Below are 22,547 nucleotides of genomic sequence, written 5' to 3' on the forward strand. Positions count from 1 at the left end.
AGAGGTGTGACATCATTTAGGACTTATAAAAAGTTTAACATTTGGACAGCTGGGTAGCTCAGTCAGTTGAGTATCTGCCTTTGCCTCAGGTCATGATCCTTAGGTCGTGGGATCGAGTCCCACATCGGGCTCCTTGCTCAGTAGGGAGTCTGCTTCTCCCTCTGCCTGCTGCTCTTCCTGATTGTGTGCTGTCTCTCTCTGACAAATAAATGGAGTCTTTAGGGGGGAAAAAAAAAGGTCAACATAAAAAACAAATACATTAAAAAAAATAAATGAAAATTTCAACACAGCTAGGGGTAGGGGTGTGTGTACTTGTGTGCTTGTATGTAAAATGTGTGCACATGCATGTTTGGGGGTTGAGTAGGAGTTAAGGCTGTGAAAGAAAAAATCACAAATGTCCAGAAATAAGGTGGCCAAAGAAGACAGGGCCAACTCCAACAGGCTGAGCTAAAGAATGGGGATTTTGTCCCCCTTAAGGACATTAAGGAGTACAGAGATCAGCTTCACGCTTTAGAAAACTTCTAGAAGCCCCTGGGTGGCTCAGTCAGTTAAGTGTCTGACTTCAGCTCAAGTTATGATCTTGGGGTCCTGGGACAGAGTGGGCTTCCCACTCGGCAGGAAGTTTGCTTGTCCCTCTCCTTCTGCCCCTTCCCCTGCTAGTGCTCTTGCCCCCTCTCTCTCTCCAGTAAATAAATAAAATCTTTACAAGAAAAGAAAATTAAATTCACCTTCAAGTGGTATGATGAGTGCTAAGAGGTAACCCCCCCCACCGAGAAAAGATGGCCAGAATGGCTGGGGGTGGGGTGCCCCCCATCCATATTCCACCCCTCCCCATCCCAGCAAAACGGGCAGACATCCAGGGAACACCACTCTAGCCCCAAAGGGGAATCTGAGTACTGAGTTCGAGGAAGAACAGTAAAATACTCCTGTTGAGGGCAGAGAGTGAATACTGTAGGCCTTGCAAGCCATGTGGTCTCTGTCACCGCTATTCAGCCCTGCCACAAGCCACCACAGACAGTCTACAGCCAAATGAGCACCACTGTGTTCCCATAAAACTTTGTTTACAAAATCTGGCAGCAAAGCTCTGAGAAAATAAGCACATAAAAATAAAAGCAAGGTAAACAAGTTGGGTGGCCCAGGCAGGCCACAGAGGGGAACACTGCCCTGTGCCACGATTCAGTTGGACACCTAAAGGACTTGCGACGAGGACTACGAAGTTAGACGGGCGGTTGTAAAGTCGCCCCGGTTAGCTGTCCGATCTGATGCAGAACCAGCACAGCAGCCCCGAATTAGCCAGATGGCCTCACGTTCTCCACCAGAGCAGTCCTCCTCCGCTAGTCCAAGGCCGTGCCGGCTAAGTCTGGAAATGCCTTCCTTCCTACATGCGCTGCGCCAAGTTTCCCAATTTTATGAACTTCCGCCTCTTTTCTTTAAAGCTCATCTTTGTCAGAAGACGATCACATCCTCATTTTCCTTAAGCAAACCTCACATGATTTATGGAACATAGGAAAATGACCACAGTAAAAAAGTAAAACCCTCTCATAAACCGTAACTGTAGGAAAATCACTTTTCCTTCTCAAACTTGACAAACATTTCTTTCATAGAAACGATAGTATTTTCCTATCGTTCAAAAAGGAGTTCCCGAAATAAAAACTTCCTGACATCTATAAAAACCCATTTAGCACAAACCTAAGTTTGCTCGTGGAGCTCATAGCAGTAATTCACAGATTTCTTAGAAGTCCCTGTTGGTGGCTTTTTAACCACCAATCACAGAAAAAATAAATGCTCCAAAGGTCGAAACAGAAATAAAAGTTTATTCTCCACGACCCAGTCCCAAAGCAGGCCATTTGTTTTTAACACATGTACTCCTTTTCATTTCCGAGTTACTGATCATGATAATTGCTCAGCTAAACAAATGATGAGAATTTATTTGCAAGAGGTATGAGAACTTTACTCACTCATTATTTAGTACAAAGTATTTATTGTATGCCAAATCCTGTAAGTTATACTTGAAAATATATTTCTGAAAGAAGAATTCAGGCTGGAAAACCTTCTTATCTCTTTGCCAGGAAAAAAATGGGAATGTTAACTTTGTTATCTAAAACTCAGGCTTAGATTTCTTGTAGATAGTTTTCGCAGCTTTAGTACATAATGACCTCAATTGCTCAGAAGCAAGGCAGCATATTTTGAGATGTTTTTGCTGGGCTGAACTAAAGGTAGCCTCTGGTTTTTCATTACAATGCTCTCAATCAAATCATAAGAAAGTTGAGTTGAACTCCAACTCCAAATTAATACAGCCTACATCCAGTCCTCCGCCCACGACTAAACCCACTTATCTAGTTTTCTTTCCATTTGGAAAAAGATTAATGAAGGTCATCAGCCATTAGCACCAGATGGCTCAAGTGTACTGTAAGGAAATACCAGGCATTCTCCCATGGACTTATCAGCTTGTGGGCACATGTTGGTTGAGGCTGTACAAATATGACTGCCCACTCTTTTTCCATCCATGTGAAGCTAGGAGTTTAAAGGCCTGTGGGAGGCAAGCCTCACTCTCACGAGTAACTAACTCCCCAACACAAAGACAGCAGGCCCACCTAGTGACCAAAGAAGAAGTACTCCGAATTGTCCCCAGTGCATCCAACACCCGTAGAGCAATTACGTTCACTTCTCATGGTTGACGTCCAACAGTTAAATAAGTAATCTGAGATCAGAAGTTTAAAAAAAGATAAGTCTACATGAATTGTGAATGTACATTAGGGAATTCATGCACTCAATATGCTACATTTTATATTGGCAAAGTTTCTCTCCTTAACCAAACTCTTGCCAGGTTCCTTTGAGCCCTTTCTCGACTTGGCCTCAACCTTGGTCTACCAGGACTTGAACAAATACTAACTCAGTTTCTAACAGCTCAAGGCCACGCATCCCTAGGATGACTCCAACCTCCCAACCCCGCGCCCCTAAAGGGCCTGCCTGAGAAAATTCAAGACTGCTAAAAGAATTTACTGTTTGTTCCAGCCAACACCTGAAGACAGGGCCCCTATCCCCCAGCTTCAGTGGGAGGGTAGGAGCCTACCTTGGATAAGTGCCCGTTAGCAAACTCGGATGGGATTCACATGAACCAACCTCCTCCTTGGTTTTGGTACTTTTTTTCACTTCCCTGCCTCTACCAAGCTCCAGCTGATCCCCTTCCCTAGGCCCTCACTGTCCCTTTAAAATGCCCAGTCCCCCCTGTACACATCGAAGTTGTGTTGAGTTTACACTGGACTCTTTTCCCTCTTAAAATACTGTGGTACCGATGAAAATCTGTCCTTACTGCTTTAAGTAATGTCTGGCTTCACTGTTCTTTGACAGTGTGTAATTGGTTGTACTTGTACCCACACACGTGTGTCAGCCATGTAAAGAAGAAAAAAATACGAAAAGGTATTGTTTAACACCGAGGTTAGTAAACTTTCTATGAAAGACCAGATAGTAAGTCTTTTAGGCCTTGTGGGCCATAAGGTCTTGTCAGTATCTATTAAACTTTGGTGCTGTACAGTAAATGTAGTCCCCAACAATATGGAATGCATGAGCTTAGCTGTGTTTTCTTTTTTAAAGATTTTATTTATTTATTCATGAGAGACAGAGAGAGAGAGAGGCAGAGGCAGAGGGAGAAGCAGGCTCCTTGCTGAGCAGGGAGCCTGATGCAGGGACCGATCCCAGGACCCTGAGATCACGACCTAAGCTGAAGGCAGACGCTTGACCGGCTGAGCCACCCAGGCACCCAGCCCAGCTGTGTTTTAATAAAACTTTATTTACAAACACTGACACTTTAATTCCATACTATTCTTCTTTTGATTTTTTCTTAACCACTAAAACAATTTTTAATTTTAAAAACCATTCTTAGCTCACATTCTATACCAAAACAGTCAGCAAGCCAGATTTGGCCCACAGGCCATAGTTTGCCAACTCCTACTTTAACCTATTTACATACTTCTCTTTCCTTGCTATGATTAGCTCCCAAAGTTCAAGATCATTTGATGGTAAGGTTAGTAGATTTGGGGGTCATATTCTCAAAAACTCGAAAATGCTCTCAATTTTCCTTATTGAGACAAGTATGAAATCAGTGATTTTAAGTCAATTCTTCTTTTTTAAAAAAGATTTTATGTATTTATTTGTGAGAGAGAGAGAGTGAGCATGAGCAGGGGAGGAGCAGAGGGAGAGGAAGAAGCAGACTCCCCGCTGAGAAGAGAGCCCGATGTGGGGCCGGATCCCAGGACCCCGGGATCACAACCCGAGCCAGAAGTAGATGCTTAACCAACTGAGCCACCCAGGTGCCCCTGTTGTCAATTCTTAAAGATAAACTCCTAGCTCATCAATTACATATATTTTCTCATAGGTAAACTCCCACGGCAAATGCCAAATGGAATAATAAAGTAATAAAATTGAACAGTACGTGTGTGTGTGTGTGTGTGTGTGTGTGTGTGTGTGTGTGTGTGTAAAGAGAGAATGAATAGCTGTTAAGGTCCATAAGCAGAAAGTGAAAATTTTGACGTCATGCATTTAAAGTACAAGAAAATTTCACTGCAGGTGACTATCCATATGAAATTCTGATAGCAAGCAGGTGAAATTCACTTGCCCCAAAGAGAGAAAGGGAGAAAGAGACAGAGAAGGAGAGGGAGAGGGGAGGGAGGAAGAAAGAGAGAGAGACTTGAAATGGTATAGAGCCTGAATTAGACATCTTCCCTCCAGAACTGCTAACAACTAGACTTTCACAGCTGCAAACTAGCAACCCCTGGGAAACTAGAGTTAAATATTCCTAAAACAGGAATCTAGTTCTGTTATGAAACTGTTCATCATTTCACCTCCTGACAGCCACAAAAATCAGCAGAACTCAGAAAGGACTCGGATGACGAGCAAGTAGCATTTTTAATAAAATTCAAATCCAGAGTCTTTGGGGGGGGGGTTTGGTTGCTAGCCTTGAGAGCTCACTATTATCGGCAATATTGATGCAATTATTCAGGTAAAAAGAGAGGAGATGCGAAAAATAGGACCTTTCGCATTGCTTCCTTAACTCCCCTTCTCCCCCAGGGAATATTTAATTCTGAACAAGGGAAAGGTGAGAAACAGAAGTTTAGTAGTCTCTAGAGGGGTTTTATGGAAGAGTCTGAGGAAGCTCTAAATATATAGTTTTATTCTTCCTCAAGCGTATGACACTTGTAACAAAATTATTATTACAGATATCAGTCACCATTCTTTGCCACAAAACAGCCCATGCAACCACATGATGATGTGAAACAGAGCAGCCTCCAAATTTACCTACCACTATAAGGAATAATCTTCGTATTAACAGCTGGGACCCAATCATTATCTCAAAGTGTGCCGTTTTGCATCAAGAAGAGACATGAAGTTAAGCTATTCAATATTCCCCAAAAGTGGCCCTCAGTTTAATAACACCCCTGTGAGTTTCGGGTTTCACATCACTTCCCTCAGGCGAAGGGGGCAGAATCATATGTTATTCTACTGAACTGCATTCTCCTATAAACATTTCAAAGAGTGCATCTGGTTTACAAATGAAATCGTCGATACGAAGAGCAGTAACAATAGAAATATATGCCTATTTTTCTACTATTACTGGTTTATAAGGCAATCATCTGTAATGCTCTCATATACCAGGATGAAAAATGATATATAAGTGTTACCAAGGAAACCAGGAAGTAAAATTGCATGTAAACTATCAAACAGTTTAATAACCAGAAAATTAGAAGAACAAGAACAAACATCTCCAGATAGAACCGCCATACATTGCACCACCCACGACGGGTGCCATCAAGGGTCACAACCAGCCAGCTCTTCCGGTGCTCAGCAGCATTGGTTTAAAACGATGACCCTAAGGTGGTACTGAATTCCTAAAGGGGAATTTGAATTCTGCTTTTTTTTTTTCCACGTGAATGAAAGGACAGAGATCCTGGGAACAAGTGGTTAAAAGTGGGTACTTTGAGAAGTCAAAATACTCTGTTAATTCCAGCATGGACTCGTACTCGCTCAATAATTCTCTGTAATTACCAGTGTCTTTACTCACAAACAGGACATTCAGCAAATAGCAGGTATGCTCTCCCCAGCAAATGCTTTCCAAATCGACATTTAGAAACTCAAGTTCTTGGGAACCAAAGACAAGGCGCAGGCCCGGGGTAACTGTGTGTGTTCACCCCTAAACCACGAGAATTTTAAGCACTCAAGTAACCATGCTGATCAAAGCTAAATCCTTTAGGAAGATTATCCATTCTGAAATCAGGAAAATCCTGCAGTGTAAGCACTTTTACACTGCACCTTTGAGAAAAGAACTTGATTTCTGAAACAGTGTTTAAAACACATGCACAAGACTATTCCTACAAGGGCAGGGAGCAGCAGCTGTAAACATGTGTTTCTGCGGGCTGGTGACCCCCTCCACCAGCTACTTCAGCTTGGGGTCGTACCTGGGGAAGTTCTGCTACTTCAGCTTGGGGACCATCACTGAGCTCACACGGAGCCACAGGAAGAATGCCTATGGATGGAAGATTTCTTAATGGGCACATAAGCTCAGAACATGTGCAGCTTCTCTCTTTAGAATAAACACTCTATTTGGATCATGTTAAGGACAGAAAGTGAAATTCACACTCATTTACTAAATTTTAACCTCTCTTTAAAATAAGATACTAATCCCCCACAGCCTGGCTTGGTTTTTGCAAAAACTCAGATTTGTGAATATCACGAAGGCATCCCGGAATTTAGTAAAATGAATATAAACCATCTTTTCACTGACATACAGTACTGTCCTCTCCCAGACTCCAAAGTTTGAGGACTAAATCCAGGCTCTAGATTATTTGTGTTTTCTTTTTAACACTGATCACTTTTAGCATTTGAGGCCACCAAAATCCATATCTTGGTTACTCTCAACGATGCCGGTGAACTTGTCTCTCCCTTGGGCAATCTCTGTCCATCACACAGACGGCACCAGGCAATCACTAAACTGTTGCTCACAGCCGTTTACCGGCCACGGTTTGTGATTCGACAGCTGTTTATAAACCCGCCAGAGGCAGAAGCATGCACGAAGTTAACAGAACGGAGGTGTGAAGCCACGGCCCTCTATGATATTGACGTGAAACCAAACCATCTGCCACACTACAATCCTGCACCGTTTGACGTATCCGTCTTCTGACGTGCGGGGCAACACCTCTTCGTGGGCTGCTCCAAGACATATATGCCCATCAGCCGTATAGCTCACGTCTACCCAGACTAAGTCACGGTGGGGTCCTCTCCCCAGAAACTCTGCCATGACGTGAAGACTGACTCACGTGAACAGAGAGGGAAGGTGGACATGGGCCAGAGGAGCAGAGGAAGACCTGTGGATGCCGGTGAAAGGCATAGCTGAAAGGCAACACGCAGACCCAACTGATCTGAAATGGCCCGGATGGAAGGGAGCCGGTCGAAGCCCACGGGCATTTCTGATTGTGGCTCTCTGAGACCGTCCTGCTGCGAGCCAACAGCCCACCCTGACCCTGAGGAAGAAAGGCAACCCTGGGATTATTCTCTTGCAATTGCAAGAAGTCTAAACATCCTGGAAAACTCCTGAGGCGGTGGTGGTAACTGGTACGGGGAGAGCCAAGCTCAAGGGGCAGGAGGCTCATCCTTCCACAGACGTGGGTGAAGGACGTAGAGCGTGGGGGCTTCTGAGATTTCTCCCACCAGGCGCCTGCCGGTTAATGCCGCGCTGGCAGAAACACAGACCTGCGTCCCGAGCCCCGAAGATTTTGGAAGCATAAGCAGGGCAGAAAACCTAAGGCGAATGCTCTGACCAGGTAATACCTAGGCAGCCACAGAGTGGAAATATGCTTCCTCGAACAGCCCTGCCGGAGGAATCCGCCTGAATGGATGACTCTTTTTCTGTTTCGACAACATGGCCACTTGGCAGCCAATTTCTAAATCTTTCAAGGCTTGGGGACTACACAGTTACCCAAAGACAGGCGAAAGGTCTCTCTCTTCCGGCTCCCCGCCTTCGGCATCTAGGTCACTGCTAGGAACACGGGACAACTTCCCAGGTCAGCGTACAAGCTGAGTTTTCGGGGTGTGGAGGTCTAATTTAGGGGGTGGAGGCCAGGGGCCACTTCTGGTCACTGCTGCTTGGGAAGCAGGGACCAAACTCTAAGCACTTCTGGCTTTCCCTAGCAGTAGCAATTACAACCACCTTCTCCTGGCCCTGAATTATACATGTGACCCCAAGCACCACTGGGGCTTTTCCTAAGGGAAAACAAACTGTCATGAATATTGGTGTGTGCCTGAGGGTGTGTGTGTGTGGTCTCCAGCCGCGGATACACAAGCCCCACCAGCCAGTGGGAGATAAGTTGAACGCAGCAGCCCCTGGCCAGCAGTAGCCCCTGGCCACCTCGTTTCAGTCCTTTCTTAAGCCCCGCCGCTCTCTCCAGCTTTTGCTTCTCCCCAAGCCTCCCGAAAAATAAAGCACCAAGTTGCCGGCTGCAGCGGCCCCGGGTGCAAAGGAACCGGCGCAGCCCCTACCTCGAGAGCTTTGCAATCTTCACAAAGCTGAAGACATCCATGCAGGCAGCCGGGCACCCCGAGCTCGGAGGCTGCGGCGCCCCTTCTCACGCCAGCAACGGCAGCCCCATGGCCGGCCGGGACCTCAGCGCGCCCCGGGGCTCGAGTGGCGGCGACAGCGGGTGGCGGCGGCGGACCTGGAGAGCCCGCACCTGGAGGCGGTGGCTGCTACCCCCCTCCGGCCGTGAGCTGCGTGTGCATCCCCGAGCAGGACCATTGACGGGCGCCCGTGTTGGAAAACTCAATGGAGAAGGGGGGGCCAGGGAGGGTGCGAGGGGCGGGGGTGGGAGCGTGGCCCCGGGTGGTGCGCCCTGGTCTGGGGGACTGCCGGGCGCCCCGGGGAGGCGAGGCCCGGGCGAGGGGCGCTGCTCCGGCTCCCCAGCCCGCCGGCCCGGCTGCCCCGCGTGCGGAGGAGCGCAGACTGAGCCGGGAGGCGGCGGGCGAGCCTGGCACAGGCGCACGCACCCCTCGCGGCACTGCAGCTGCCTCCCTGCCTCCTTCCCCAAGCTGAGTCCCTTCTCCTTTCCCCACCCCCACCCGCGGGGAGGGGGGGCTCTCCTGTCACCAGCTGCGTGTGCCTCCAGATCTGAAAGATTGATCTAACAGTCTCGGGCACACCGGGGACGGTGAACGCTACCCCCTCCCTTCCCAAACCGAAGGAGAGCCGTGCAACTGCAGGTTGCCCAAAGCCTTGGTATGTTCCATAAACCAAACTAGCGATTGGGAAGGAGCAGGGATGATCCCGGCTGGGTGGTTTGTCAAGGGGAAGGGGAGGGAGATGCCCAGCACGGGGGGCTCGGTTTGGAGAGCACAGAGGTCCCACCGCTTCCCCCCAACCACTGGAGCTAGACGCGACAGCTGGGCTGCCTGGGAAGGTGTGTCTTTGGACAGCAGCACCGGGGAGCGTTGGAGAAATAAGAAAATAAGAACGGGAGGCAGTCGGAGGGGCGGGGGTACGCCCGGCTGCTTGTCACTACAGGGGTTCGGAGATGGGGGTCCCAGACGCCAGTAGCGGGGAGAGGATTATGAATGGGCTTCAGAATCTAAAGGAAGAGAAGGGATGAGAATGGGGTTCTGGAAGGCAGAGCTGAGATGCTTTCTCCAATGGAGCAGCCAGTACAGAAGGGAAAAAAAAAACAAACCAACAACAAAAAACAAAGCCAAAAAAACCTTACTCATAAAAACAAAACCACAGAAACATAAACACTCACCTTAGGCAGAGTAAACTCCAAGTTGCAGCCATGTAGAACTCCTACCCTTCTCTTTTACATAATTATCTCGGGTAATCAGCCCTCTTCATTAACTCAGTTCTCCCTCCCCGGAGCCTCAGGCTTCTCCGGGCCTCTTTTTCTTCTTCTTTCTCTTGGAGTCTCCAGGCCTCTTCTCCCTAATCCTTTAAAATCTCTCCCCAGACTCTCTGAAGGTCAGATGGCTGCCCAAAGTGTGTGCTCTCCCACCCAGAAACGTTCACCTGATGGCAGGGCCACTGCGAAGAACAGATACCACCCCCGAAATGTTGGAGGATCTGGCCAGTGCGCTTCTAGCTCTCGGAGGGGATTAGGGAAAAGGAAATAGGTTTAAAGTTCCCAGACTTCTGCTCCTCGCCGGGTCTGTTGCTGTTTTTCAAGTCTCCAGTATGGGAGCCTAATACCTGCACTTTGTTGTTTTAAAGGCATTTCTTTCCAAAAGGAAACATAAAATCGCTAGCAATCAGGAAAAAAATCTAAATGATGTGAAACCCGGGCATAAAATTACATGATTTAAAAAATAAATAGGATCAATTTTCCTTCAGCTCCTTGCAGACAGGCTAGTTTCATCTCACGGATGGGGTCACCCCGAATCATCGGAGGAGGCAAGAGGGACCTGGGCTTGTGAACCCCCCACTGTCTGTGCAAAATAGCTAGTTTCGGTCTGTACTGTCCTGTACCTTTTTTAAAGCATTTTTGCATTTGAGTCTCATAGCAACCCTGTCATATAAGTAAGGCAATGCATTGAAAAAAGAGAAATCTTTTCTTTTTATGCCACCATCTCTACTCCACGTACGCGATGGAGAGATGCATTTTAAATGTGTGTCGGGCAAGGTTACTCCAACTGCAACTCCACGAAAGCTCTCCGTTCCCCTTTGAGCGGAAGTTGGTGCTCCTCCGTGACCGTGACCAAGAAGGCCCTCGATGCCTAGCCCTTGAGCTCTCTGACCTATCTCTTCCTCCCCGCCTCACTCTCGCCCATGACTACTCCCTTCAACAATAACTGAGCCCCGGCAACACCAGCCTCCTTGCTAGTCTTCAAACTCCGCAGGTAGCCTCCCAGCTTTGGCTCTTTGCAATAGTTGTTGCCTCAGCCTGGAATGTTCTGCCCTCAGATGCTGGCATGAACAGCTCCTTCACCACATCGAGCGTTTGCACAAATACCACCTCCACCCGGCCACCTCTGAAAAGCCTATTTAAAATTGCAAGGCCCCCCTGTCCGGGATTCCAGGGCCCATTAGTGTTTTTTGTGGGGGGGGGGTTCTTGTTTCCATAGTACTTATTACCCACTAATGCTTTATAGAATTTATTTTTATGTCTACTGCTCCTTACTTCCTGTCCGATGCTCTTGCTGAAATAAAGGCTCCACAAGGGCTGGGGTGTCTTGGCTTTGTTTGCTTGCTTGCTTATTTTCATGGATGGATCCCAGATGCCTCGAATAGCTCCTTGGAAGTAGAAGGACCTCACTACGTCTGCGTTGAATGAATGCATTTTATGCTGGTGAGATTCACAGTCAAACCAATGCTGGTCAAGCGTCCCCAGTGGGTACTGTTCCGTCTCTGGCCTCCTCACTGGCATCTGTCTGTCTCCCCGGCATTCCTCCATCCCCGACATCCTTCCTCCTCCTTCCCATTGCCCATGAGCACAAGGAAGGCCCTCTCCCGTTCGCGGCTATTTCACCCCTTCACATGTTCTACCTTTCCCACAGAGGGCCTCCAGCACAGTCCCTCATCTCTGTGTCCACATCTGGCAGCACAAGACCAGCTCTTGATGGGGAAAGGGACATAAAGCAATGCCTTCGGAGAACGTGTTTTCAAAAAGTACTTCCTTCTGAGAACAGTTTGGCTATCCTTCTTAAAAAGATAACGCTATTGGGGCGCCTGGGTGACTCACCTGGTGAAGCCTCTGCCTTCAGCTCAAGTCATGATCTCAGGGTCCTGGGATCAGGCCCCGCACTGGGCTCCCTGCTCAATGGGGAGTCTGCTTCTCCCTCTCCCTCTGTTCCTTCCCCTTGCTTGTGCTTGCTCTCACTTGCTCTCTCTCTCAAATAAATAAATAAATAATCTTTAAAAAAAAAAAAGATAATGCTATCAATCAAAAATTATTGCAGTTATCAAAGACCTAGTTATTCAACAGTGAAAATGACAGGAAACAGGCATGGTGTTTACTTGTAGAAAGACAGCCTCCCTTTAAGACATCTGGTCTACCTGGAACAGCTTGCTGCTTGGGCTTCGGTCTGTGCCAATTTGTGCACCACAGTTATGAATGGTGCGTTGCCGACTCTCCACAGCCTAACAGCTACCAGGAGAGGCAACTGGCTCCTCCTGCTCTTCAGACACCTCTGACCGTTCATTACCTCTTATGTTTTCTAATGGTCTCTTTTTAAGGCAGAGAGATTCCTCCTCTCCTTTGTTTTTCATTAACATACAACTGGCAGAGTCTACTCCCTTGAAACATGCTAACACAGCCCAGTTTATACCTTTAAGTCTGGGCAGGGAGGCAAAGATTTGAGTGGCTGGTCTCCCAGCTCTGCTCCCTCTCTGTGCCTGGTGTGTGCGGCAGAGGTTGGGATACATTTCTTATCTAGCATGGAACGGATCTGCCTAAACAAACAAAAAACAACGAATGGCATTTGAGTACATATGTGATCTTCTTAAGTTTTATTTTCAGCCTGGAGAACCTCTAGGGCCCCTTCCAGAACTTGTAGAGATTTACTCATTGGAAACTGTATTATCTAGCCTTGAGAATCTGTTTAATTTGCTTCACTTGGATCCAACTGACATTTGGTCATTTCCGAAAACCAAACATAGTTTCAAACACTGTTGAATGTATTCATGAATAAGAGAGTCAAGGGCATGACATCCAGAGCAAGTCATTGAACTTCTCTGAGACTCAGTTTCCCCACCTATGAAATAGAAATGGCAATCCACTCCTACCTGACATAGAATGAGCCCTTGAGGTTGAACACCAGTGAAGAGCTGTACTGTGAATTGAGACACGTGGATATTGACTATTTTCACAGCTGTCTTGAGCTACCTACCAAGCATCCTAACTTGGTCTCCCTTAAACGTGCTCAGAATATTTACATTAGCTGACAGCTGGGCAAAATCATCTCATGTAAGGCCTATTTTATAATAAAATGTGGAGTAGCTCATGTAATTTATTAAAGACTGTACTGAGAGTGACAAAGAGACTGGTTGTCTGGGGACAGAATGGCTGTCAGAGTATCACTTATTGACCTCATGATTGCGTGGCTGACTGGGAGCTGTGGCTCACTGTCCCCGCCCAGCATTGCAAGAGAGGACTCTACCACATACCGCTAGCCCAGGAAAAGATCAAAATTCAAAGTACAGTTTGTATTAAATGTGTATCATTTCTGCACCATTGTAAAGTTGAAAAATCCCAAGTCAAGCTATCGTAAGTCAGGGACCATCTGTACCGTTAGGAAAAGTTTCAGCTGCTAAGAACACTACTTCGAACATGAAAACATTTGCTTTGGTTGATCAGAGGTCTGGTGTTCTGCCTAAAAATCAACCTTATTGTTGCCTGGTCAGTCACCAAAGCCCTAAGCAGTAGTAACATTTATGCTCTGTGGGCTCAGGGTAAAGAGGGAGGAATTTCTTCCTCACCAGTAAGGCCTTATCTCAGGCTGGTGTCAGGAATTTGCTACTGGGCCAGATGTTCTATACAGGATGGCAGCTTGGACTTCGGCTGCTGCCAGTTGCAGGAGCTAGAGCCTCATGCATTTCTCAGATGGACTGCAGCATCCTGACCATCTGATTGCAGCTTTGAAAACAGAAGTGACTGAACAAAAGGAAGGTATCTGTCAAGTCAACGAGTGTTTAAGAAATTTCTCTTATGAGAGGCACCTTGGTGGCTCAGTCATTTAAGCATCAGACTCTTGATGTCATAACTAGGTGCTTATTTATGGTCCAACGGTCAAGGCAGACCTCTCTATGTAGGTGACATTTTTTACAAAGATTTTATTTTCAAGTAATCTCTATACCCAACATGGGACTTGAACTCACGACCCCGAGATCAAGAGTTGCATGCTCTACCAACTGAGTGAGCCAGGTGTCCCTCTATGTGGGTGACATTTAAAATGAGATATGAGGAACAGGAAGGAGACCGCCACTCAACATTTACACGGAAAAGCATTCCACACAGAAGGATCAGCAAGGACAAAACAATAACAGAGTCCCTGAGTCGGGAATAACTATTGTTGAAGGCAGTCAGTGTGCCTGAAGGGTATTCTGTCAAGTGGAGTGAGAGTGGGTGAATTTGCAGGGGTAGACAGGGCCGTGATCACATGGGGCAGAGAATGCCATAACCATCTACCTTCTGTTGTGGAATAGGGATCCGTAAGAGGGTCTTCAGCATGAAGTGGCAAAATCGGATTTATATTTTGCACAACCATTTCTTTTTTTTTTTTTTTAAGATTTTATTTATTTATTTGTCAGAGAGAGAAAGCACAAGCAGGGAGAGTGGCAGATAACGGGAGAAGCAGGCTCCCCACTGAATAGGAAACCCAATGTAGGACTTGATCCTGGGACCCTGGGATCATGACCTGAGCCAAAGGCAGACGGTTAACCGACTGAGCCACCCAGGGGCTCCTTGAATGACCATTCTTCAGGGAAGTGAGCATGGAGACAGAAAGACAACTTAGAAGCCTATTGCAATAATCCAGGCAAGAGATGGCAGTGCCTCAGAAAAGAACATGACGAGGATACGGTGAAAAGTAGCCAGGCTCAGAATATGTTGATGGATTGGATGTGGGAGGTGAGGACAGAGAGGAATCAAGAATGACTCCGTGATGAAGACTATTTTAAAAATACGGCTTCACTTCACCAGGTATTGACTATGTAAAAACCGGAAGAATTTCTCTGCCTCTGTGCTCACGTACTCTGCCTTCCCTCCTGTTCCTCTCAATAAACTGCCATGCTATGGAGGCCGACCCACCGGGTGTGTATCCTCGCCTTCCTTGCCTTCCCAAGGTCCTCCCTCCAGCACGTACATCGGAGTTTCTTGCTGATCGACTGGATCATTCCCATGGGCACACAGACACACTGTAATTTATCCCGTCCTTCAAACAGATCTCTTAACACCTACCTCCAGCCCCTTTCAGCTAAGTCTCATTCTTCTGCTCATCCTTATGGCAAAAGTCCTCCAAAAACCTGTCTCTCTTTGCTATCTCTCAGTGCATTCTGAATCTACTCCACCTGCATTTGCTCACCACCCTTACGATCACCAGTCCATGGAAACGATTCTTCTTAAGGTAACCAGGGACATCGGCGGAGCTCAATCCAAAGACCAGGAGCTCAGTGCTTGTGCTGGATTCAGTTGACCATTCCCTCTTTCTGGAAACTTTTTCTTCGCTTGGCTTTGGGGATATCACACTCTCCTGGTTTTCTTTCTTCCTTGCTGCTTACTCTTCTGTCACGGTGCCGCATCTTGCCAAACTCTAAACATTGGAATGTCCCAGGATTCAGCCCTAGACCTTCTTCTCTTTGAATGTCTATACTTACTTCCTAAGTAATTGCATTGAGTTTTATGATGTCTTATGCTATCTATATGTTGACAACTCCCACATTTGTATCTCTGGCCTGGATCCCTCAGCTCCAGACCACATACTTAACATCTCTATCCAGTGTCTATGAGGCACCTTGAACTGAACATATCTGAAAACTGATTCCTATAGAGGATACTCCTCCTTACAGTCATTCCCATGTCAGTGAATGTCAACTCTATTTTTTCTAGTTGCTTAGTTCTAAATTCCTGGTACTACCTTTGCCTTTTTGCCCCTCTTAAACTTCACATAAAACCCATATCTTTCAATTCTACCTTCAAGAAAGATCCACACATTGGGACATCTGGATGGCTCAGTCAGTTGAGTGTCCAACCCTTGATTTTGGCTCAGGTCATGATCTCAGGATCATGAGATTGAGGCCTAGCATTGTGCTCTGTGCTCGGCGGGGAGACTGCTTGAGACTCTCTCCCTCTCCCTCTGTCCCTCTTCCCTGTTCACATGCACTCTGTCTCTCTCTCAAATGAATAAATAAATCTTTTTTAAAAATGCACACTATTTACACATCTGACCAATTCCATCACAACCACCCAAGTCCAAGCCATCATCACTCTCCTGGATAATCACAATGGCCTATCAGCTGGTCTCCTTTTCCCCCCAGAGCCCCCACACTCAATAATGAACAGGCTTCTCTCTCTTTTTTTTTTAACATTTTTTTTTAAGATTTTATTTATTTATTTGACAGACAGAGATCACAAGCAGGCAGAGAGGCAGGCAGAGAGAGAGAAGGGAGGGGTAAGCAGGCTCACCGCCGAGCAGAGAGCCCGATGCGGGGCTCAATCCCAGGACCCCGGGATCATGACCTGAGCTGAAGGCAGAGGCTTTAACCCACTGAGCCACCCAGGTGCCCCTGAACAGGCTTCTCTTAAAACTGCAAGCAGATCATGCCTTTTCTCTGTTTAAAACTTCTAGCAATCAGTTAAGCCGCTGCCTTCGGCTCAGGTCATGATCTCGGAGTCCTGGGATCGAGCCCCACATCGGGCTCTCTGTTCTCTCGGAGAGCCTGCTTCCTCCTCTCTCTCTGCCTGCCTCTCTGCCTGCTTGTGATCTCTCTGTAAAAAAAAAAAAAAAAAAAAAAAAAAAAAAAAAAAAAAAAAAAAACTTCTAGCAATTTACCCTTCTCACTCACAAGGCCATAGGTGATATGGCTCCTTGGTCCTTTCTGACTTCATAAATTGCCCCCCTCTCCCTTGCTCATATCAGCCACTTGGTTGCTCCACTAGTTGGCCATGAGGCCTTTGCACTTGTTCTCTCTGCCAGGAAAGTTCTTCTCCCAGATATCAGAAAAGGTCTTTCTTCTATAACATTCCATTTCAAATAGAAATACCCTACCCTCTAGACTCCTTACTCCTCTTTGCTTTATTTTTCTCCATAGTGCTTCATACCCTAGGATAATTTTAATGTGTTTTTAATTTCTTATTTCCCCTATCAGAATATAAGGTCCATAAAGGTGAGGAAGGGGATCGACAAACATTGTTGGATGAAGGAATGAATGAATGACTGATTGAATCAACTATATTTCACATAGGTGAAATTATTTAGAGCCACACATATAGTTAGTAGCAGAGTGAAGATCAGAAGAACCCAGTGTGCTTTGCAATATACCATCTAACATCTCTTATGTCTGACCTAGCCCGTAATGGAGAGCAGATTGTCAGGCAGAGAAAGTGCAACGGGGGGTAAAGAGGGAATGCTTCTCAAAAATGGTAATACTGTGCCTTAAAAGGTACATGAGGGTTGCATGGATGGCTCAGTCGGTTAAGCGTCTGACTCTTGGTTTTGCCTCAGGTTATGATCTCAGGGTCATGAGATTGAGCTCTGTGTTGGACTCTGTACTGAGCAGGGAATCTACTTCTTTCCCTCTCCCTCTGCTCTGCACCCTCCCCTCCCCTTGCATGTGTGCTCTCTGTCTCTCAAAAAAATTAAAAATCATGTATCTTTTTAAAAAAACTTATATGAAGGCGCACCTGGGTGGCTCAGTCGGTTGGGCATCTGCCTTCAACTCAGATCATGATCCCGCAGTCCAGGGATCAAGCCCTGCATCGGGCTCCCTGCTCTGCCAGGAGCCTGCTTCTCTCTCTGCCCCTCCCCCTTGCTTGTGTTCGTGCTCTGTCCCTCTCTCCCTCTCTGTCTGAAATAAATAAATCTTTAAAAAAATAAAAATAAAAAAAGTTATATGAAATTTAGTTTCCCTAAAGGTAGTAATTTGAGTAGGTACAGAGGGCTTACATGGTGGAGGGCACACCATTATAAAACAGGCATGACATGGTGTTGTAAATGCAGGTAGTGTGGCTTGATTTTACAGTGAGGAAAAGGGAGAGGAGAGATATAAAGCTTGAGAAGCAGGCAAGGGTAGGGTCAGAGACTAGACCTTATGGTCAGTGGGTTTCCAACTTTATAGCAAAATGTTTTATCCCAACGCAATTACTTCCAAGAACCTCTCTGCAGAAAGCAAATATGGAGTGGGATTTCCTTGTCTGAAGTGGGAACGTAGAACCCAGCCCAAATAGCATCCCCTTCATTTTCTTCCTTCTTTCCAACTAAGGCATTCCCATAGCTCCATATGAACTCAGTTTGAGAACCATGGTGCCACTGATGGGAGTCACTAACTGGCATGAAGCAGATGATCTGATCAGATGGTTATTCTAATTGGATCCTTCTTAAGGCTATGAGGAGAGAAATGGACATAAGAAGGCCAATTAGGGGAATATACAAGGAGTCTATGGTCAAAGGTGAAAGGATGGAGAATTGTGTTAGGGGAAAAAACTCAGGAATACATATTTGATAACATATGGGAGTAGGAAGTTGTGGAGGGTCAAGGAACTCTCCAGGTGTCTAATGGATGTATCTAATGGATGTATCTGCCATTGGAGATGCCCCCGAGATAAGGGGTATCTGAGAAACAGTTTTGAAGGGAAAGATGATGAGTTCACTTTGGGACATGTTGAATTTGAATGAGTGATGTCCACAGGATGTCGTATGTACATGCCTGAAACTAAAGAGCAGGTGTGATATGTCAGTGGGCCACCAACATTTTCACACTGGGTGTGAATAACAGAGCAATATTCTCAGAGATGGACTGGCCATCTAAAGACAGTGGGATACTTGTGGTGGAGGTGGGGAAATGAATGAAATGGGTGAAGATATGAAGAGATACAAACTTCCATTATAAAATAAATAAGTCACAGAGATGAAAATACCAATAGGGAATATGGTGAATAATATTGTAATAACATTGTATGGTGACAGACGGTGATTACACTTACTGTACTGAGCACTGAGCAATGTACAGAATTGTCGAATCACTGTGCTGTATAACTGAAACTAATATATGTCAACTATACTTTAAGAATAATAAAAAATAAATAAAAGGCAAAAACATAAAGATGATGGGATTCTTGAGAAATGAGGTTAAAAAAACTAATAAAAGTAGTAAAAGAAGGATTATTCTAATTTTCTTTCTTTTCTTTCTTTGTTTCTTTCCATTTTTTACTTTATACCTTGCTTACATATCTCAGTATCCTATAGGGGTGGGGTAGGACTAGAGGTTGGAAGCCAGGACAAGCTGGTTTTAAACTTTACTATGCTTGGAACACCTGGCTGGCTCAGTTGGCAGAGCCTGTGATTCTTGATCTCTGGGTTTAAGTTCAAGCCCCATGTTGGGTATTATTTAATTAAGAAGACTTTTAAAAAAGATTATTTTGCTTATTAGTATTAAATAAGGAGATGAATCATGCTGTACATTTGTAGGCTTTCATTTTTCTAAATGCTTTCATTCCATCAGTCCTTGAAATAGCCCTACAAGTTACACAAGAAAGTTACTATTATTCCATTTTAGTGATGACAAAAGGTGAGATCAGAAAAGCTCAGTGATGACAATAATTTCTACAAACTATGAGGACTAGTATAAGAAGCATTGGTTCCTGAGGATAAGTCTAGCATCAGTAGGTAGTTAAAAAAAAAAAAGAAAGATTTGTGGAATAAAAATTGCTCAATTCACAGTGCCTGGGTGGCTCAGTAGGTTACGCGTCTGACTTCAGCTCAGGTCATGATCCCAGGAGTCCTGGGATTAAGGCCTATGTGAGGCTCCAAGCTCAGTAGGGAGCCTGTCTCTCCCCCTCCCCCTGCTCGTGCTCTCTCTCAAGTAAATAAATCAAATCTGTAATATAAATAAATACAAATTGCTCAAGTTCTATCAATATAATTCTTTTTTTTCCTCCCATATCTTATTGTCTTACATGAGACTCAAAAATTAAAGGTGCTATATGGGGCATTAGAAAAGACAACCAAGGCATTAGGACTTCTTGGTTCCATTCCCAAGTCTGTAAATAGAAGTGACCCTTGAGATATCACTTAACTTTTCTTAATGTTAACTCCCTCATTTGTAGGATTCGTGAGTTAGAATAAGTTTGTATTTCCCATTTTCTTCCCCCCCTCATGCAATATAGATAGACAAGAGAGTCTTCCTAAAAGCCAAGAGATGGGAGATATTTTGAAATATCATGTATTCTCCTAATTGTGTAATCAAGAAGAGATAGGGCAGCGGTGTATTCATTGCAGAATTATTTACAGTAGCCAAGATGTGGAAACAACCTTAGTGTCCATTGATGGGTGAATGGGTAAAGAAAATGTGGTGTACACATATATGGAATGGAATATTATTCAGTCATAAAAAAGAAGGAAATCCTGCCATTTGCCAGAACGTGGATGGACCTTGAAGGCATTATGGTAAGTGAAATAATTCAAACAGAGAAACACAAGTACTCTATGATCTCGCTTATATGTGGAATCTTAAAAAAACAAAAAAAAAAAAACAAACACCCAGTGGCACCTGGGTAGCGCAGTCGGTTAAGCAGAGTTCCCAGCTCTTGGTTTCGGCTCAGGTCATGATCTCGGGGTTGTGAGACTGAGCCACACAACAGGCTCCATGCTCAGTGTGGAGTCTGTTTGAGACTCTCTCTCCCTCTGCCCCTCCCACTCACGTGTGCTCTGTCTCTCTCTCTCCCAAATAAATACATGAATCTAAAAAAAGAGACAACCACCCCCAAAAACCCAAAGCTAAACTAAGGCATAGATACCTAAGGCATAGAGAACAGATTGGCAGTTCGGGCTGGTGTTGGGGGTGGGTGAAGTGGGTAAAGGGCACCAGAAGGCACAGACTTTCAGTTATAAGATAACTAAGTTCTAGGAACATAATGTACACTATTATAGTTCTAGTTAACAATACTGTAATTTATACTGGAAAGTTACTAGAAGAATAGATCCTAAAAGATTTTATTACACAAGAAATTGCAACTATATATGGTGATCCACGTTAACTAAACTTTTTGTGGTGATTATTTCACAATATATAGACATATCAAATCATTACAAAAAAAAAAACTAACACAATGTCCTCTGTCAATTATATCTCAATTTTTTTTAAGATAAAATTTTTTTTAATAAATTAAAAAAAAGAAGGCTAGGTTTTACAGGAACAAATTCAAGATCAGAGACTTTTACTAGTCAATTGTATATCAATAAAATAGAAAATTATTAGTCTATCCTCCTTTTAGCTTAACTCTATTCAAGGGTAAGAACCACATTTGCTACATGTACCTTTTACTAGGCCATATTAGGTCACCTAATTTCCTTTATGTCTTTATCCCCACCCTCTGTCACCATTTTGCTCAGGCATACATGAAACGTCTGTCAATGTGGGAAGGATTATAATTACTGCTTTCCCACTGAATCTCCTCTTGTCTGATGAGGTATTGAAAGGCAAAGGGGGAGGTCATTTAAAAGATTCTGCTGGTGCATAATTTTCAGAATATAAATTCTTACTGTGATATACCCTGTAACAATATTTTGAATTCCTATGCAACAATGTATAAAAAGAAAACCATAAAGGTTCATATTGTCTGAGACATATTTTAATATTTCAGACTCATTTTAAACCTCTCAGATCCAGACTCACTTTCATGCTGTCTTTCTAACATAATGTTCCCACATCTTAGCCCCTGACTAGACAAAAACTAATCAAATCACTTTGAATAACAGCACTTCTACTTGAAGGATAAATTGCTCTAATCCTGAAGGCTATTAGGAGGGTGAACTTTAAGGAAGATGTATGCACAAAAATGGCTGGGTCGAGACCAGTTATTTCAGGTTTTTGAATTCTCATTCATGTATTGATTATTTATTAATTTGTTCAATTAATATTTATTGAACACCTACCATATGCCACCTACCATATACGAGGCACTGTAGAGAGGAATTCAGATGAACAAGGGTTGATTCCTGTCTCCCAAGGCTGTTAGTAGACAAGTTGCCCACTCAACAGGCAGGCTCTCTTTTCACATGGAAATGGAGTCCATCTTGCAGTCCACCTCTAACCTGGTACTCTCCCCATCCCCATCCCCACACTCCTTCCTGTTTCCAAATGAGGTCATCAAGCTTCCAGTCTCCCTCTGCCTGCAGCTCCCCCTGCTTGTGCTCTCCTTCCCTCTCTCTCTCTTTGACAAATAAATAAATAAAATATAGTTTTTAAGATTTTATTTATTTATTTTTGCAAGAGAGAGAGTGAGCACAAGCGGGGTGGGGGTGTGGGGGGGAGGTGGAGGAGGGAAGGGCAGAGAGAGAAACCGACTTCCCGCTAAGCAGGGAGCCTGATGGCAGACTGGATCCCAGGACCTCGGGATCACCACTCAAGCCGAAGGCAGATGCTTAACAGGCTGAGCCACCCACGCACCCAATAAATAAAATATTTTTTTTAATATTTTATTTATTTGACAGAGAGAGAGAGAGATCACAAGTAGGTAGAAAGGCAGGAAGAGAGAGAGAGGGAGAAGCAGGCTTCCCGCTGAGCAGAGAGCCCGATGCGGGGCTCGATCCCAGAACCCTGAGATCATGACCTGAGCTGAAGGCAGAGGCTTAACCCACCGAGCCACCCAGGTGCCCCAAATAAAATATTTTTTTAAAAGTTTCTCAAATAACTATAGTATGAAAGATATAATAAGGCAACTATATGAATAACTGGAAGATAAATCATGATGATATCCCACATTGGTAAAATGCTTTCCAGTCTAGAAAAGGTTTCCATCCATATCGTGGCATCTACAACAATCCTATGAGGCAGAGATCCTTACCTCCCGTCAGTAGATGATGAT

General features: G+C 44.9%; 1 protein-coding gene across 2 annotated transcripts in view; it reads right to left on the minus strand.

Annotated features, from left to right (window-relative positions):
• The window catches only part of FRMPD4 (FERM and PDZ domain containing 4), an 863,243-nt gene that overhangs the window by 544,014 nt on the left and 296,682 nt on the right, over positions 1–22,547 (minus strand). The window contains exon 1 of one of the 2 annotated variants that reach the window (XM_047716286.1): positions 8,530–8,986. The exons of the other annotated variant lie outside the window; for it this stretch is intronic. Coding sequence (XP_047572242.1) covers positions 8,530–8,570 — 41 coding nt within the window. The 5' untranslated portion in view covers positions 8,571–8,986. Of the gene's footprint in view, positions 1–8,529; positions 8,987–22,547 lie in introns of those variants that run through there. 2 annotated transcript variants of the gene reach the window in all.

Source organism: Lutra lutra, chromosome X (assembly GCF_902655055.1).
Source record: "Lutra lutra chromosome X, mLutLut1.2, whole genome shotgun sequence".
In the NCBI taxonomy this organism is placed as follows: Eukaryota; Metazoa; Chordata; class Mammalia; order Carnivora; family Mustelidae; genus Lutra; species Lutra lutra.